General features: G+C 39.8%; 1 protein-coding gene across 1 annotated transcript in view; it reads left to right on the top strand.

Annotated features, from left to right (window-relative positions):
• SEL1L2 (SEL1L2 adaptor subunit of SYVN1 ubiquitin ligase) overlaps window positions 1–19,519 on the top strand; it is a 152,467-nt gene that overhangs the window by 107,127 nt on the left and 25,821 nt on the right. The window contains exons 7-12 of the mRNA XM_004376458.2: window positions 2,424–2,483; window positions 2,573–2,654; window positions 3,853–4,007; window positions 4,632–4,688; window positions 11,694–11,762; window positions 12,788–12,865. Coding sequence (XP_004376515.1) covers window positions 2,424–2,483; window positions 2,573–2,654; window positions 3,853–4,007; window positions 4,632–4,688; window positions 11,694–11,762; window positions 12,788–12,865 — 501 coding nt within the window. The remainder of the gene's footprint in view (window positions 1–2,423; window positions 2,484–2,572; window positions 2,655–3,852; window positions 4,008–4,631; window positions 4,689–11,693; window positions 11,763–12,787; window positions 12,866–19,519) is intronic.

The raw sequence follows: 19,519 nt of genomic DNA on the forward strand, positions 1-19,519 counted from the left end.
CAGGTAAACATCTTTCTGGTTTTCTCTGCTTTCAGCCAAGGTCCATCTGACATTGGCAGCGATATCCCTCATTCCATATCCTCTTCTGAATCTGGCTTGAACTTCTGGCAGTTTCCTGTCAATGTACTGCTGCAACCATTTTTTAATTATCTTCAGCAGAATTTTACCTGCATGTGATCTTATTGATAGTGTTCAATAATTTCTGTATCCTCTTGGATCACCTTTCTTTGGAACAGGCACAAATATGCATCCTTTCCAGTCATTTGGCCAGGTAGCTGTCTTCCAAATTTCTTGGCATAGACAGAGTGAGCACGTCCAGTGCTGTATCCGTTTGTTGAAACATCTCAATTGGTATTCTGTCAGTTCCTGGGGCCCTGTTTTTCAATATTCCTTTCAGTGCAGCTTGGACTTCTTCCTTCAATACCATTGGTTCTTGATCATATGCTACCTCCTGAAATGGTTGAACATCGACCAGTTCTTTTTGGTACAGTGACTCCGTACATTCCTTCCATCTTCTTTTGATGCTTCCTGCATCTTTCAATATTTTACCCATAGAATCCTTCAGTATTGCAACTTGAGGCTTTAATTTTTTCCCCAGTTCTTCATCTTGAGAAATGCCAAGCGTGTTCTTCTCTTTTGGTTTTCTGACTCCAGGTCTTTGCACTTTTCATTATAATACTTTACTTTGTTTTCTCAAGCTGCCCTTTGGAATCTTCTGTTCAGCTCTTTTACTTCATCATTTCTTTCGTTTGCCTTAGCCACTGTACTTTCAAGATCAAGTTTCAGAGTCTCTTCTGACATCCAGTTTTGTCTTTTCTTTCTTTCCTGTCTTTTTAATGACCTTTTGCTTTCTTCACGTATGATGTCCTTGAAATCATCCCACAGCTCGTCTGGTTTTCAGTCAATGCGTCAAATCTATTCTTGAGATGGTCTCTAAATTCAGGTGGGATATATTCAGGGTCCTACTTTGGCTTTCATAGACTTGTTTTAATTTTCTTCAGCTTCAGCTTGAACTTGCATATGAGCAATTGATGGTCTGTTCCACAGTCAGCCCCTTGCCTTGTTTTTGACTGATGATATATTGTTTCTCCATCATCTCTTTCCACAGATGTAGTCAATAGGATTCCTATGTATTCCATCTGGCAAGGTCCACGTGTATAGCCACCACTTATGTTGTTGAAAAAAAGGTTTTTGCAATGAGTGAGCTGTTGGTCTTGCAAAATCCTATCAAGCAATCTCCAGCATCATTTCTATTACCAAGGCCATACTTTCCAACTACCAGTCCTTTTTCTTTGTTTCCAACTTTCAAATTCCAGTCACCAGTAATTATCAGTGCATCTTGATTTTATCTTTGATCAATTTCAGACTGCTGAGTTGGAAAAAACCTTCAATTTCTTCTTCTTTGCCATTAGTGGTTGTTGGGTAAATTTGAATAATAGTTATATTAACTCGTTTTACTGGTAGGTGTATGAATGTTATCCTATCACTGACAGCTTTGTACTTTAGGAGAGATCTTGAATTTTTTTTTTTTTTTTTTGATGATAATGAATATGACGCTGTTCCTCTTCAATCTGTCATTCCCAGCATAGTAGACCATATGCTTGTCTGATTCATAATGGCGATACCAGTAACTTTCAACTCATTAATGCCTAGGATATCAATCTTTATGCATTCCATTTCATTTTTGATGACTTCCAATTTTCTTAGTTTCATACTCTGTACATTCCATGTTCCGATTATTAATGGATATTTGCAGCTGTTTCTTCTCATTTTGAGTCATGCCACATCAGCAAATAAAGGTTCCAGAAGCTTTACTCCACCCGCCTAATTTTGGTCAACTCTACTTTGAGGAGGTAGCTCTTCCCCACTCATATTTTGGTGCCTTCCAATCTGAGGGGCTTGTCTTCCAGCGCTTTATCAGACAATGTTTCACTACTATTCATAAAGTTTTCATTGGCTGATTTTTTCAGAATTAGATTGCCAGGTCCTTTTTCCTAGTCTGTCTTAGTCTGGAAGCCCTGCTAAAACTTATCCACCATGCGTGACCCTGCTAGTAATATCAGTGGCATAGCTTCCGGCATCAAAGCAACATGCAAGCCACCACAGTAAGACAAACTGACAGACGAGTAGTGGACAAGTTTCTCATTGTCCCTGTATTCCAAATTTTTTATCAAAGGTAGATAATATCTACTTCATAGGGCTTTTGTGATGATTAAGTAAAATGTCATATACAATGCCCTTATCACAGACTCTAGAGCTTGGTAAGTCCCCATAAATTACGGTCATCTTTATAGAGGAAGAGAGTGAAATTTGGAATTTATTTTGGAATGGCTCAAGGTTCACTGCTGAGCTAGGAATAAAAATGTTTAAGGTTTGACATACATATATATAGATACATAGATATATTTTTTTTTTACTTTTAGGCACTAATATATTACACCTTTGGAAGTGCTGGAGGAAGCATGATGTCCCAGATGATCTTGGTTTGTAAATTAAGTATTTTGGGGCTAAATAAGTGTCTTACAAATGCAGCATTGTCATAATATTAAGAATATATATGCATGTGTTTTAGGGGTACAGATATTTGTCAGGAATCAATGTTCTACAGAATTGCGAAGTTGCCCTAAATCATTACAAGAAAGTGGCAGATTATAGTGAGTAATCCACGTAATTTATTTTAAGATAAACAGACTTTCCAAGCTGTTAAAAAATAAATCAATAAATCCAGTGTACATGAAAATATTTTAAATATTTTAAAAACTATACTTTTAACATAGGTTATAATGCCATTCTTTTTAATACACTATAAAGTTTCTGATTCCTTAATAGTTACTTTTCAAAGGTTTTAAATGATTGTGCTCATCTTTTTTTCTTTTTTAGTACATATCCCCAAACAGTTCTCTTTTACTTATTCTTGTGATATTCTTTCCTTAAACTGACAATTTGAATATAACGCAAATAAATATTAAGCAGTCTTCCTAATTCTAACATTCATAATGTGGATTACTTGTTAAAAATTCCTAAAGAAATAAATATAAGGCTCAAACATCAGAGATCTCTATCACTGCACTTGAGAACAATTTTGCCCCTATTCTTTGTCTATTAAAAATAGAACATGCGGTTAATATATGTTCCTAGAATCGTTTTCAAAGTTGTATCTAACATTTTATCTTGTAACATCTCTGAACATAATAGTTTTCAAAAGTCTTCCAAGAAGTGAATAAGATTAAGTCCACTTGGTTAATTTCTGTAATCAGAATGCTGTCTAACCACACATCTTTGGTACTATTAGGATCTGAGAAAAGAAGGAGGAAAAAAGAAACTACTTTTGAATTTAAGATGCTATATGTAACAAGATCATTTCATATGCTTAATGAAGCTAGCATCACTCTGTATATATTTCAAACTGCACACTTTGATAGGTGTATTCAAGCCTACTTATTTTTATATTTTCAGACCATCCATAGAAAGCAATTAAGAAGCAGTTATTACTCTCATTTTCTAGTTTCAGTCCCAGGAAAGGTCAATGGTAGAGGGTGTCAGTTACCTGATCCTAAAATCTCTCCTCTTTTCTTGGACCTTCTGGGGCAAGATCTTCAGTAGGATCCAATGTCTATTGGTACAATGTTTGTATGGGTTACAAAGAATAGCTAGGTTTCGTGCCCTTTTCTCAGGATCATATAAACAAAAATCAGCAAATTTTAATTTTCCGAGGATCTTCCCTTTCTCTTAGTGGACCAGATTTCTGAACAATTTAAGGATGGTAGTCCTAACAATGTTTTCTCTAAGTTGACTTTTATCTCTTGCAACCTTGTGTATTCTGGCTGTTCTCTGGCTTGTTTCTATTCACAGTTGCTGACAAATTGGAAAAAACTGAAGGTATCCCAGTGGAAAAAGTGAGACTCACCGAAAGACCTGAAAATCTGAGTTCTAACAGTGAGATTTTGGATTGGGACATATATCAATACTATAAATTTTTGGCAGAAAGAGGAGATGTTCAGATACAAGTAATGTATACTGAAGATCTTGAATTTTTAGAACATGAAAATTACAAGGGGCGTGGTTCTCTCTGAGTCCTGAAGGGTTTAACAATGCCTCGAGCTGGGTGGGAAAGGAAGAGACACCCCCTCCTGTCTTCTCTACTCCTCTCGTTTGTCCCCTGCTACTTGCAGTTCCTGTGGTCTATGGGAGAGTCAGTTGCCACAGTAATGGCTTTTTTTTACATTTAATCACAAAAATTTCATTTAAAAGAAAACCTAGATTTTAATTTAGAAAAAAGCACCATCTGATGCTTGTTTTAATAAGAATGGACTCCTCAAGGATCTAGAAATGTTCTGCTTTTGGGAATGGGGCCGCATTTGTGTGAGCTTTGAAAGCCAAGAGTAAAGGCTCCCAGGATTATGTGCCCAGGCATTACCGTACAAGTTGGCATCCTACCACCAAGAAGCCATATGCCCATCAGCAACCCAGTAACCGATAAGAAATGTAGTCTTTTTTCCTGCTTCTTTTAAGATATGCCAACTGTATCAAACTGAGCCAACCTACTATAGCAAAAACAGTTAATATGTTTTTATTTGCTTATTCAAATTAATGCTACTGCTAAAATCATTTTCAAAAATTATTGTTTCTAGGTATCTCTTGGACAATTACATCTAATTGGGAGGAAAGGTCTAGATCAGGATTACTACGTAAGTCATTCTCAAGATTCAGCCATATAGGGTGTGCAGCAACATTGTGAGGGACTGGCAGAGGCAGTGAAAGGGGAGAGAGAAGAAGCTGGCAGAGTTGCTAGGGAAAGCCCATCGCTGCAACTTCAGTTAGATCTGCTTCCCAGCTTTTGAGGAAGAACAAAGTAAACCAGAGAGAGCATTTTTCCTACCTGCCTCCAAGTGCAAAGTGGTAGGGGCTTTGGGTGGAGCAGTTTGGGCAGAGAAGTGTCCTTGTTCCAATTGAACCTAACCCCTTCCTACCCAAACACATTGTTGGGCTAGCGTGAGGTAAGAGGAATGCCCCCATCTGCTGGCATTGGACAGTTTCCCTCCCCAAAGACCAGCTGCAGAAAGTCCACCTGGGAGATTGCTGCTAAGGAGTCTGAGGACCAGCCTCATCCCCATTTGGCTAGAACAGAGGACAGTCTGCTTTTGATATAATTAGAAAGATTGTTAGGCATCTTTATAAATTTGCAAAGCTCCTTTCCATCATTTTGCTTAACCTTACCTTATCCCAGTGAGGTTAGAAGATTGATAAATAATTCAGATTCATAACGGAGAAAAAAGCAAACTTGGCCTACAAAGGATCCCCTAAATAAGATTACAGAGTCACGGGATGAGGTCTTGTCTAGATTCTAGTTGTGGTTTCAAGACCCTAGATCATCACATATCTGAGGAAGTAACTGAGATTCTTTTTAAAAGATATTGCAACCCTTGTCATTTTCTAGATGCCACATGCTTATTGTCTTGGGGTAACACGTACCCTATTCATAGTACCAGTGGCTCAGCATTAGAAATAACTACTTTATAAGGCTTTTACATGGAAGATTCATTTCCATTTCACTTTATATTTTCACTTTTATTTTATGAATTTTTGCTTTGGTACACTGGTTTGTATTTATATGAGATACAATAAGCATTAGGTAAATGTCAAAGTTAATTTTATGAAACGTGGTAAAATAGGCAGCAATTTAAGTAAGCGTGTACGTCCTGAGACATCTCAGTTGAAAGGCTTCAGTTTTGTTTTGTTTTGGTTTTTACTTCTTTATTGTGGTAAATATATACGTATCAAATTGTTTGCCTTTTAAGATTTTTTTTATCCTAATCATAACCAACATTTTAACTTCTTAGATGAGAAGTTCTGGATAAACAGTATTATTACTCCAATGTTAGAGTTCAGCTTGCACTGAGTTTCTTTTGTTAACCATGAGGTTCATCACTGGGAAGGAGTCCCCATTTTCCATAAACGTGAAATTTGTCAGGGTGTGAAAGCACCCAAATTTCACCTATAGAGTTGATGTCATTAGGTGCTGTGGAGTCTGTCCCGACTCATAGCGACCCTGTGTACAACAGAACGAAACACTGCCTGGTCCTGCACCATCCTCACAATTGTTGTTATAGCTATAGAGAGGACACACCAATCTCTGTACAGTACAATAAAACCCTTTAAAGTTAAGTACTTTTTGGTCAGCTTCAGCCACTGTGAAGACCAGATGAGAGTGGTAGCTGCCTTCAGATGAGGATGAAGGGTAATCCACTGGTAATCCCAGGATGGGAGTAGTCCCAGGTGTTCGTTCCTGTAGCAGCAAAGGCTCTTCTGTGGGCTTCTTATTTCCTTGAATGAGGGAGTTGATTCACCAACTTCCCTGCACTCCCATTTCCTCATCTTGGTTGAGAGGGAGAACAAAAAGAGGGAGCAGATGCTACAGTCCAGACACTGTTCTAGTGCCTTTGACACTCCACAGCTCATTTACAGAAGTTTTATTATCTCTGCTTTACAGACAAGGGACTGGGGCTGGAGAAATGAAGTAAATTGCTTCAGGTCTCACAGCTGAGAAGTAAGGTTATTAAGAAGCAGAATTTGAACTCAGACTTTCAGCATTCAAAGCCTGTATTCTCTCCATTAAACCTTACTTCCTATGACTGAGCAACAAAAAACCTCTACTCTAAAATTTCAGTTTCCTAGTTTATAAAGCAGAAGAAGGAATGACATAATGTCTCAGAGTTCTTTCAACTCTAACTTTCTAATAGTGACTTGGGCCTCATGCTTCCTATCTAGAGATTCCAGCAAATAAACCTGAATTTGCATGGAGGGCTCCAGCCAAGAGCCCTTCCAGTCTCAAACCACAAGACTGATTCGTTTGTGTATCAGTTACTTTGGCCGCTTAACAAACCACTCCCAAATTTAGGTGGCTTAAAATAACAGCCATTTATTTAATTCTTGATTTTTACAGGTTAGCAATTTTGGCTGGACTTGGCTGAGCAATTCTTCTGGGATGTACCAGGCTCAGCTAATCTTGGCTGGGCTTGCTCATACATCTGGAGTTACCTGGGCTTGCTCATACATCTGGGCTGGCTTATGTGGCCTCATCTGTGACAGCTAGGATGACTGGAGCCTCTCTCCACAAGGTTTTATCTTCCAGCAGACTGGCCCAAGCTTTTCAACGGCAGTCAAAGTGTTCTAAGAACACAAGAGCAGGCATCTCTTGGGGCCTAAGCTTGGAACTCATAGATCTCTCCTGCCACATTCTTGTGGCCAAAGCAAGTCCACAAGTCCAGCCAGGATTCAAGGGGTAGGAAAATAGACCTTTCCTCTTAATGGGTGATGCTGCAAAGTATTGTGGTAATTTTTGCAACTTACCACAGTTTAGTTGCACCAGAACCAACAAAGGAGAGAGGGGAGGTAAAAGGATAAAACTGGTAAGTTCTCGTTTGTCTTGCTCACTGCTATGTATCCTGTGCTCAGAATACTGCCTGGAATATATTAGGTGCTCAGTAAATATTTATTGAATAAATGATGGCATCTTAAGCATTGTATGTTGCTTCTCAGCCTGAGAAGTACCATTTGAGCCAGGATGCTAATGCTTCAACCCACCAAGAAAATGCCTATCACGAATACTTTTTAAATATAAATGATACCCCAGTTTTATGCCCAACAAATTTAATATTAAAATATCCAGAAACAACTAGCTTGCCTTTCTTTCCTCCTCGCTGTTTGGTTGAATTAATCCCTCTCATAAATTGTCACCACAGGCAACATTTTCACCCTCTCCCATTGCCAAACTCTTAATTATTGAAAAGTATTGTATATGTAATTCTTGATGACATTATCTTGATTTTATACACATAAATTTTAATATGGTTTGCATTTCTACATATATACAGACTCAGAATGAATTGGATTAGGAAAATGGGGTGTTTGGGTGCATATCATTAAAGTGGATAAGGTATAATTAAATTAAACTTGGCAGAGGAATAATATCAAATATGTTAAGGCAACTGCCCTGTCTACCCTGCCATCCATTAAAAATAAAAGCTGATATCATCCCTTTTCAGGGCTCCATTTATCCCTTTTCAGGGCCTGGAATAAACGAAGTGCTCATAAAAGTTTTTTGAACAATACATTTTCTTGGCATTCCATTCTGGGGAAAATGTTACAAATAAATAAAACTAGGGATTTTCCAAAACCAATGAAAAACTCTGCTCATTTTTTTAAAAAAAGGAGAAGTGGGCTCAAGCAATCAAAATTCACTTAGCATAATAATTGGGACATACTATATTTCATCCTATTCAAGACATCATCAATTCTAAGTCACACCATTACTTTATGTTCTACCAAGAAATTGTTAAAAACTATACAATATAAAATTTATAATTTATATAAAACTAGTCATTTATAAAATCAATATAAATTATAGGATGCACTGATAGTAAAAAGTGACCTGATTAAAATGGGGGGGGGGAATGTACATCTTAAAATCAATTCAGTATGATGGTAGGTGCTCAGTAAATATTGGATCAATGGATGAATGAGTTGCTGTATGGATGAGTGGATGTATGGATGGGTGGATGGATGGACAGATGAATGGATGGATGGGTGAATGGATGGGTGGGTGAATGAATGAGTGGGTGAATGGATGGGTGGGTGAATGAATGAGTGGGTGAATGGATGGATGGTTGGATGGGTGGATGGATGGATGGATGGGTGAGTGGATGGATGGATGGATGGATGGATGGATGGATGGATGGATATTTGATCTTAACTGTTTGAGAGTAAAAGCTCAGATTGGCAATTATGTGTATCCATCAAAGCAACTTGCATAGTACTTCCACATAGTCAGTGTTTAATAAATTTTTATACAATTGAAATAATAACATTAAGTGCAGATAAATTTAAAGAAAAAGAAAAGAGATCTGAAATGTCAAGTAAGCCATGGGAGTAAAAGGGTATGTGAGGGGAAATTAGAGCTTCAAGCCCTTTGGTCTTTATGGGATCATTATATTGAAGATTGGGAGTCTTTATTTGCTTCCATAGAATAATTTATTTTAAGTTTAAATTTTGTCAAGTTTAAATCTATTTTCCCAGAGGTATTTTTTTTCCAGAACTTTCTATTGCAGGATATTTGAGAGGCAAATTCTAAAAGTAGACTTTGAAAGTAAGTTCATAGAATCATAATAATAGAATGATAGAGCTTGAAGGGACCATTTAGATTAAAATCCAGTTCCCCTTGTTTTAAGAATTTGTAAACATATCTTTTCATTCATTTATACATTCATTCTTTCCAGAAATATTTACTGAGTGCTTAATAAATGGCAGAGACTGTGCTAAATACAGAGGATTTAACACCGGGGGAGACAGAAAAATAAGCAGACAAATAAACGGGTGCATGCCAAGACAGGGACAGAACAAGGTTCCCTCAGAGCACAGAGGAGGAGAAACTGAGTGAGGAAACTGAGGCCTGGCGATATTGTGACTTGCACAGATCACGCAGTTACCTAGGGGCATATTTGGGACTTGACTCCGAAGAGACATTCAGAAGAAATATCTTTATTTTTTATATTAATGTTCTCTAATTTGGGAAATCATGCATTGCTACAACATCTATCTAATTTACACTTAGATTATTCTAGACATTTTAGATAGCATTTGCTTCAAGAATCCCTTATGCTCATAAATCTCCAGTGGCTTCCATTTTCTACTAAATACAAAGTCCTTAGCCTGGTATTCAAGACCTTATTATATGGCACCATCATATTTTTGCAGTCTTTGCTTTCAGATGTTCTACTTCAGCCGTACTGAAATAATTACTATTGCCTGGGTATACCTTGGAAATTCCCATCTCCAATCCCTTGCTTGTCTTATTCCCCGAGCCTGTGATGCCCTGTGCACTGGCAAATCCTCTCCATCTTTCATGAGACCTTTATCATCTCAGCCCTCCCTTCTTTATGCCATGTAGGCAGAGTACTTAAGTACATGGGCATTGGATTCACTACTAACATGATTCAGTGTCACTAAATATTGAAGATTGGGAGTCAATAATATCAATAATAATATCAATAATAGCTTCCTTATATTGCTGTTGTGAAAATTAGGTAAGAAAAAGCTTATAAAACACTTGTTACTTAACTGACTGAAATTTCTGTTATTCTGTACCCCACTGATGTTTTGGTGTTCCTTTTGTCTCATCTGTCACCTATCTTACTGTTATTTACATATATTCCTTTCTTCTTAGCAGCGTTGTTATGGAAGATATGTGGGGATGGTGTTTTTGTTCATCTATGAATCACCTATAATACCTAACATAATAAAAAACATATAGTAGGTTCAATACACTTTTTGAAAGAATTAATGAAGAAAGGAAGAGATGGACGGATGCATGCATGCATGATATGATGAGATTTGGCACTGGTGACATTTTGTGTTATGTCCACAAGGCAGACTGACTTTAGTAACAAGGGTGTAGTTCTGAAATAAGTTAGCAACCTTTCTAGAGCAAAGTTCCATATTAAAGAACCACGTGCACTTCTTCTTACACATTCTCTCCTCTTTGGGAAGAAGCAGATCCTTGCACATCAACCTTTTTAAGCCTTGAACATCAGGGCTTTTTAAAAGAGCAGAAGAGTTATGTCCTCATAAGGCACTTTGGAAAGTGTCTTCATGTCTCATTCCTGGGGCTGATTCCTTTTATTACTACCTGTGGTCTCAGAGGGAACCTTCTGGAAGGTCAGGATGAGGCCTGGGGAATGGAGCAGGAAGGGAAAAGGTCAGCCCTTATGCAGTACAGACTGAGCACTTCATTTAATGTTATGGCCTAGAGGGAATCAGATGCTTTGCTAGCCTCCTTCAATTTGGTTTAGAAGAAATTGGCCCGAAGTTCACCTCTGCTGAAAGACCTGGTCTCAGTAGGCAGCCAGGTGCATCTGTTCTTACCTATTTTGCCTATAAACATATAGGATGCTGCATAACCAATCCTGACCACTGAACAGATTTCCTTATAAAATAAGTGCATAACCACATGACCATTTTGCCTACCCAAATGTGAAAAACAAGCCTTCACATTCTAAACTTATGTATATATGTAAGTGTAGCCATAAAACTCCCACTATTCATGTTTATAGGAGCTCTTGTGGTGCAGTGGTTAAGCAGTTGGCTGCTAACCGAAAGGCTGATGGTTTGAATCCACCAGTCACACTGTGGGAGAAAGATGTGGCGGTCTGCTTCCATAAAGATTCCCAAACCCACTGCCATCGAGTCGCTTCTTACTGATAGCACCCCTATAAGACAGGGTAAAACTGCCTCATAGAATTTCCAAGGCTGTAAATCTTTACAGAAGCACACTGCCACATCTTTCTCCCATGGAGTGGCTGGTGGGTTCAAACAGCCAACCTTTTGGTTAGCAGTCAAGCATTTTAACCACTGTACCACCAGGGCTCCTTCCATAAAGATTACAGCCTTGGAAACCCTATAGGGCAATTCTACTCTGTTCTATAGGGTCTCTGTGAGTCAGAATCAACTCAACAGCACGTAACAGCAACAACATTCAGGTTTATAGTTGAAATAGTGCTTGGACTAGTGCCTTAAAGAAAGTGGGCATTTCATAAATATTTGTTGAATGTATGCTGAGTGAAATAAAGTTTGGTTCAAAAAGCCATTTTGTTGCATATATTCATGACTGTCAATAATGCTTATCCTTTCCTCCCCAGAAAGCATTATACTATTTCCTAAAGGCAGCAAAGGCAGGGAGTGCGAATGCCATGGCGTTTATAGGAAAGGTACATGCTTCATCTTGATCAATAATTTTCATTTTATGACTACCTTAAAAACTGAAAAAATAAATGATACCAACTAACTGAACCCAGTGGAGGGTGACTGGGTTGCAGGCCTCTTTCATGGTGGGGCATTCAGCTGCAAACATAAGGTGGTATTCTTTTTTTTCTTTTTTTTAATTGTGGTAAATATATATATATATAACAAAACATTTTCCATTTCAACATTTTTTAGATGTTCAATTTAGTGACATTAATTACATTTATCAGATTGTGCAGCCATCACAAATTTTTCCATCACCTTTAACAGAAGCTCACTGCCTACCAAGCAATAACTCCCTGAGGGTGGTGGTCTTAGATTACGGGTTAGGAAGAAGCCGCATACAACCGCAGCCTTTATCTGGGGCATCCAAAGTAGGCCTGAAAGAATATCTGCCCCATGATTCCTTGGCTGAGTGTAGCCCAGAGCCCTCCCCCATTGGCATGTACCAGGAGATCCATATTAGTTGTGCATGTGAGACTGCACTTGGTATAGACCTCAGCCCAATCAGATGCCTGTTTCCTTCCACCCCTGGGATGAGAACTACCTCCAGGCCAACCGAAGTCCATCTTTCCACCACATCTGATGGGAGGTCCCTGATCAGCTGTTGTGAGGAGTTCCTCTAGAGAGGGATCTTCTCTCTCCTTCAGAGATCATCTACGTCCCAAGTGCTTCTCTTGGCTCTCTGAAGCCAATTTGCATTACCAGAGGGACAAGGGCCCTGCTTGCAGAAGTGCTACATACAATAAACTTAGATGCAAGGAAACATACGAGAAAACACAAGCATGGTCCACCTCTTTGCCCTTGTACAAGGTAACTCCAGAATGTATGGAGTAGATAGTTTCCTTAGGTTTTTCAATTGAGGTGAAATTCACATAACATAAAATTAATCATTTTAAAGTATACAATTCAGTAGTGTCTAGTTTCAAATATTTTTCATTGCCCTCCAATTCCTTAGTTTTTTACACCATCTTTTAATGTTTTTTTCTAGATGTATTTAGAGGGGAATGCTGCAGCACCCCAAAATAATGCTACTGCCTTCAAATACTTTTCCATGGCAGCCAATAAGGTATGTACTTAGCCGATTGCAGTAAACATATACAAACCATTGGCTTTTATTATATGACGACTGGTACCATAGAGTTGACTCCAAAACCCCAAACCCAACTGGGTCTGAGAGGAGTTTTGTGTTCTGTAGAAGTAGAGTGCAATTGATAATAAAATACAGGGTTGGTATCAGGTAAGATAGAAGTTCTTGGCTAAATGGAAAATGGCAGTGACTTTTGCTGCCTTAGCAGGACCAGCAGGAAACCAGGCAGAAGCTTAACTTTCCCTCCCCTGTGCAGTGCACGGGGCCATCTAGTTAAATAAACAGGAAACAAGAGATGAAGACAGAGGAAGAGGAAGATCAATAAATAACTGCAGTAAGTGCAGGGCTAATGCAAAGACAAACCAAATGCCCAATTTTTTCCAGTCAGATCTTACCCAAAGCCCAGAACTCCCCCTGGCCCAGGTGGAAGGTTGCCAGGGAGGTGGCCAGGAAAAGTGGTCAACAGCATGGCTCTGTAGACAGAACCCCTGGTTTGAATACCAGTCCTGCAACTTACCAGCTGTGTCAACACAGGCAAGTTGTTATTGTTAGTTGCCATCAAGTCAGCTCCAACTCATGGCAACCCTGTGTATAACAGAGTGAAATGTTGCCCTGTCCTACACCATCTTCATGATTACTGGTGTATTTGAGACTGTTGTGGCTATTGTGTCAATCCATCTTATTGAGGGTTTCTCTCATTTTTATTGGCCCTCTACTTTATCAAACACAATGTCCTTGTCTAGCCGTTGGTCTTTCCTGATGATGTGTCCAAAGTCATCCTTGCTTCTAAGGAACATTCTGATTGTATTTCTTCTAAGACTGATTTGTTTGTTCTTTTGGCAGTCTGCAGTATATTCAATATTTTTTGCCAACACCGCAGTTCAAACACATCAATTCTTCTGTCTTCCTTTTTCATTATCCAACTTTCGCATGCATATGAGGTGATTGAAAAGACTAAGGCTTAGGTCAGAATCACCTTAGTCATCAAAGTGACATCTTTCCTTTTTAAAACTTTAAACAAGTGTTTTCCAGGAGATTTTCCCAATGCAATATGTTTTTTCATTTCTTGACTGCTGTTTCCATGGACGTTGATTATTGATCAAAATAGAATGAAATCATTGACAACTTCAATTTCTTCTCCATTTTTCATGATGTTATTTATTGGTCCAGTTGTAAGGATTTTTGTTTTCTTCTCATTCAGGTGTAATCCATACTGAAGGTCTATAGTCTTTGACCTTCATCAGCAAGTGCTTTAAGGCGTCTTCATTTTTGGCAAGCAAGGTTGTGTTATCTGGTAATTTACTTAACCTCAATTTTACCATGTATAAAATAAGAATATAACAAGACTTGCCTCATATTGTTGTTGCAGAATTATATGTGTTAATATGTGTATATGCCTCATATTTAAAGCACTTGAAACAATACCTGGCACAGAGTAAGGGCTATGCAAGTGTCAGCTCTTCTTTTTTGCAGTCTGGAGAAAAAGGCAGGTTGAGTCAACTTTAAAGCATATCAAAGGCAGAATGGATTGGATCCATGAGGGAGTACAGAAATGGTGTGACATGGTTCCCAAAATTGAAGACTTTCCCTTGGTTTCTGGGCTCAGTGAGGCTAGTATCTGTCAGATAAAACTTAGTAGACTACTCTAAATCCCTTTAATGTATAACCAGTATCCTCATAGCAACACCCATCTGCCTAATGTTGGTGTATAGCCTTGATAAACTTTTTATCCCTGCACAGGAGGAAGCATTTTGTTGACTTATAATTTCATACTGTAACACTGGCAGCAAAAATGTTCTGAAATCGGGAACATTTTCAACTGTTCTCAGTTTTTAAAAGCCGACATGCTGTGTTAGGAGCCTATTTATAAATGACTAGCACCTTCTAAAGAGCCCTGGTAGCACAGTGGTTAAAGCACTTGGCTGCTAACCAAACGATCAGCCTCTCCATGGGAGAAAGATGTGACAGTCTGCTTCTGTAAAGATCACAGCCTTGGCTGGGGACCATGGTCTTGGGGGATATCTAGCTCAATTGGCATAACATAGTTCATGAAGAAAATGTTCTACATCCTACTTTGGTGAGTAGCATCTGGAGTCTTAAAACTTTCTGAGTGGCCATCTAAGATCCTCCACTGGTCCCACCCCATTTGGAGCAAGGGAAAATGAAGAAAATCAAAGACATAAGGGAAAGATTAATCCAAACGATTAATGGACCACAATGACCACAGTCTTCACCAGACTGAGTCCACCACAATTAGATGGTGCCCAACTGCTCTGACAGGGATCACAATAGAGGGTCCTGAACAGAGCTGGAGAAAAATGTGGAACAAAATTCAAACTCATAAAAAAAGACCAGAGAAACTGGAGGAACCCCAAGAGTATGGCCCCTAGACACCCTTTTAACTCCGTACTGAAGTCACTCCTGAAGTTCACCCTTCAGCCAAAGATTAGACAGGCCCATAAAACAAACAATAATACACATAGCTCAACCATGTATACGAGACTGAATGGGCATGCCAGCCCAGGGGCAAGGACGAGAAGGCCAGAGGGAACAGGAAAGCTGGAGGAATGGAAATAGAGAACCTAGGACTGAGAAGAGTGTTGACGCATTGCGGAGTTGGTAACAATGTCACAAAACTGTATGTGTATTAATTGTTTAATGAGAAACTAATTTTCTCTGTAAACTTTCATCTAAAGCACAATTTAAAAAATAAAATAAAATCGCAGCCTTGGAAAGCCTATGGGGAAGTTCTACTCTGTCCTGTAGGGTTGCTATGAGTTGGAATTGACTAGACAGCAGTGGGTTTTTAGCACCTCCTAGCTGCTGCTAGTTGGAACCCTGGTGGCACAGTGGTTAAGAAATCGGCTGCTAACCAAAAGGTCAGCAGCTTGAATCCACCAGCTGCTCCTTGGAAACCTTTTGGGGCAGTTGTACTCTGTCCTATAAGGTTGCTATGACTCAGAATCCACAACAATGGGTTTTGTTGTTGTTTTGGTTTAGCTGCTGCTATTGTGGTGTAAATTACTGAGAAAGCTGGTACTGGCTCCTCTCCCATGTAATTTATATAAAATCACTCTCAGCATGGTGGTTATACGGAGCACCATTAGATTAGGATGACGAGAGAGCAGACTAAAAAAGAGGTGGTAATGTAACCAAGGAGGATCTCTTGTAATCTGGCAGATAACTGTGTTTTGTCAGCCAAAAGAACAATGCCAGGATGCTGGGTGTGAAGTTAACCCACTTCCTGTGCTATTCGGGGCTTTGTAACCAACAGTGGTCTGAGCTACTCGTGTTCCAAACCCAAACTGCCTTCATTTACAAATGAAATCTGAAATTGTATCTCAGGTAATTATTAGGAGTGGCATTAAGTGGACCAGAGGCATAGCAAGGGGAAGGGCAGAAGGGGGCACTTGTCCCTGGGCTCAAGTTCAAGGGGGTGCCAGACGAGGCACAGAATGACATTCTGAGACCCCACGAATATGAAGGAGCCTGACTGACTGAGGCAGCCAGCCAAGAGGGAGGACGGTGTTTCTGCTGATGCATCGCCCTATCCAAGTCTGTTCATCTTGAAATTGGGGGGCAGAGGGTAAAACTTATAGATTGCCCTAGGTGCTCAAATTGGGGGGGTTCAATTTAGAGATTGCCCCTGGGTGCTTGTTACTCTCGCTATGCCCCTGAGGTGGACATGGCCACATATTCCTTTATCGTCACCTTGACAATTTGTTAGTTCTCTCACTTTGCTACAAAAGTACCATTTCTGTCTACTACCCCTTGCACACCCAGTCTTCTTCCACTAGTGCTTTGCTGTTGTTGCTGTATGCCCTTGAGTTGGTTCTGACTCTTATTGACTCTCTATATAGGACAGAGTAGAACTGCCCCCATAGGGTTTTCTAGGCTGTAATCTTTATGGGAGCAGATCGCCAAGTCTTTTCTCCTGCAGAGTCACTGGATGAGTTCCAACCACCAGCATTTTGGTTAGCAGCCAAGTACTTAACCATTTCGTTACCAGGGCTCCTACAACTAGTGCCATTTAGATTTGTTCTTGTCATTATTAGTACCAGGACACAAAGATACAGATTTTATAGCCTCTTAGTCTCGTTTACTTAGCAACAGAACAGCTATACTGTGCCCCTGGGTGGCACAAACAGTTAAGCACTCGACTACTAGCCAAGAGGTTAGCAGTCAAACTCACCCAGAGGCTCCTCAGGAGACAGGCTTGGAGATCTGCATCTGAAAGGTCACAGCCTTGAAAACCCTATGGAGCAGTTCTACTCTGCACACATGGGGTCACCATGAGTAGGAATTGACTCCATGGCAACTAACAGCAACAAATTGTATGAGTAACATTGAGTCTATATTGCACCATAGTCTTCTGGTCTTCTCTCTTACGCCTCTGAGCACATCAGGCCCATCCTCATCTCCACACATTTGTCCTACCTCCTCCCTCCCAGAAATCCCCACTTTAAATGCTACCCTTCCTCAGAGCAGAGCTCAATCCTCACTCCCTCCACAAAACTGCCCCTAATCCCCTCAATGACAGGAATCTTTTCCCTCTTCTGAACTTGGCCCACACTTACTCTCTGTACTGCTGTGGCTTTACTGATTTCTACCTTGTGGCTTCTCTCCTACTGTCTAAAGGCCATATCTCCTTAACTAGAGGAGGGCAAATGCCCTGCTACATAGTAGAACCAAACCAGTTGCCATCCAGTTGATTCCGACCCATGGCAAACCCATAAGTGCAGAATAGAACTGCACTCCATAGAGTTTTCAAGATTGTGACTTTTTGGAAGCACACTGCCAGGCCTTTCTTCCAAGGTGCCTCTGGGTGGGTCCAAACTGCCAACCTTTTGTTTAGTAGTCAAGTGCTTATAGTAGGAGTTCATTAAATATTTGGCAAATAAATGAGCATCTGCTCCCTAGGTTCAAGTCAGTTAGCCTAAGCAAGAGCATTAAGCCCTATTGCAGGGTCAGCTATACATATATTTTGTTTGGTCTAGGGAGGGTTTTAGAAATCACTTTCATAGAAACTTTATACTTTTAAATTGAAGTTTACAACTTCATGTAAAAAATGACATCCAGCTTTTCTTGGAAAATGGGAAGATCTGACCATATGTGGCTGCCATTCCACATAGTAACAGCTGGCTGGACCTGAGTGGCTGAGTAGCTGCTGCTGCCTTTAGACAGGGCAGATACTCTCTGGTTTCCCACCATCTCTACCACTTTGTGGTATTACCCGGCTTAATGTACTTGTTTACATTATCCGCATAGCTCTTGCAAGCATCTGAGTTGGCCACTTCTGACCTGAAAGTTTTAAACAGGCACTCTGGGCCTTACACGGTTAGTTAGCAGCGAGGCATTCACTGAGCCTGGTTTCCCAGGGACTGTCCTAGAGAATGGAAATACAATTGATCTTCATTATTTGCAGATTTCGTATCTGTGAATTCGCTTACTTGATAAAATTCATTTATAACCCCAACACTAATACTTAAGGCACTTTCACAGTCATTCACAGACATGTACTGAGTGGCTGAAAATTTGAGCTGCCCAATGCGCATGTTCCCAGCTGAGGTCGAACAAGCTGATGTTCTGCCTTCTTGTTTGAGCTCTCATACAATAAACGAGTGTCCTCTTTGTAGTCTCTTTAGCGCCACTCTTTCTGTATTTTTGTGCTTTTTGCTGGTGATTTCACTGTTTAAATGCCCTCTGAGGGTAGTGCTGAAGTGTAGTCTTGTGTCCCTAAGAGCAAGAAGAGCTCTGCCTTATAGAGAAAATACATGTGTTAGATGAGCTCTGTTAAGGCTTGAGCTAAAGTGCTGTTGACCATGAGTTCAATATTAATGAATCAACAATATATATTAAATAAGATGTCTCTACACAGAAGCACACATAAAACAAGGTTATGTATTCGTCAGCTGATGAAAATGTGGCAACCAGAGGCTCACAGGAACCTAACCCAGTATTTCCCTTGGGAGGAATGGTTCAGTATTTGCTAATTCAGTGTTTGCAGCAACTTTATAGAACATAACTACTGCAAATGATGAGAATCGACTATAATTTGTCTTCATTATTCTAACCTTTCTCCTTCCTTTCTTCCTTCTTCCTTCCCTTATCTTATTTTCCTTCCCTTATATCCCCTTCTCTGCTCTTTCCTCCCTTTTCTTCTCCTTCCCTCCTCTCCCTTCCCTCCCCTTGCACTTTTCTTAACACCTAAATAAGGATAGTTAGAAGAAGACAAACTCAGCAGGCCTATGGTGCTATTTAACTTTATCCCATCCATTATACTGGATCTTACCACTCCCAGAGCAGACTGTTTCAAAACTCCTAGGACCACAGCTAGATGTGGTCAGGAGAGAAGAGGAAAGAAGAGAGTAGAGTTATACCACCTGTTTTAAATACAGATGGACTCTCCGTAGGAACTCTTACAATAGATGGTCCTTTGATATGCATAGACTCAAAATTTAGGGTCTTAAAACAGTTTTTAAAATATACCCTCCTCTAGGACTGGATTGCTGGGTGGAGGGCTGTGGGGACCATGGTCCCGGGAACATCTAGCTCAATTGGCATAACACAGTTTATAAAGACAATGTTCTACATTCTACCTTGGTGAGTAGCGTCTGGGGTCTTAAAAGCCTG

Source organism: Trichechus manatus, unplaced genomic scaffold (genome assembly GCF_000243295.1).
Source record: "Trichechus manatus latirostris isolate Lorelei unplaced genomic scaffold, TriManLat1.0 scaffold00042, whole genome shotgun sequence".
Taxonomy (NCBI): Eukaryota; Metazoa; Chordata; class Mammalia; order Sirenia; family Trichechidae; genus Trichechus; species Trichechus manatus.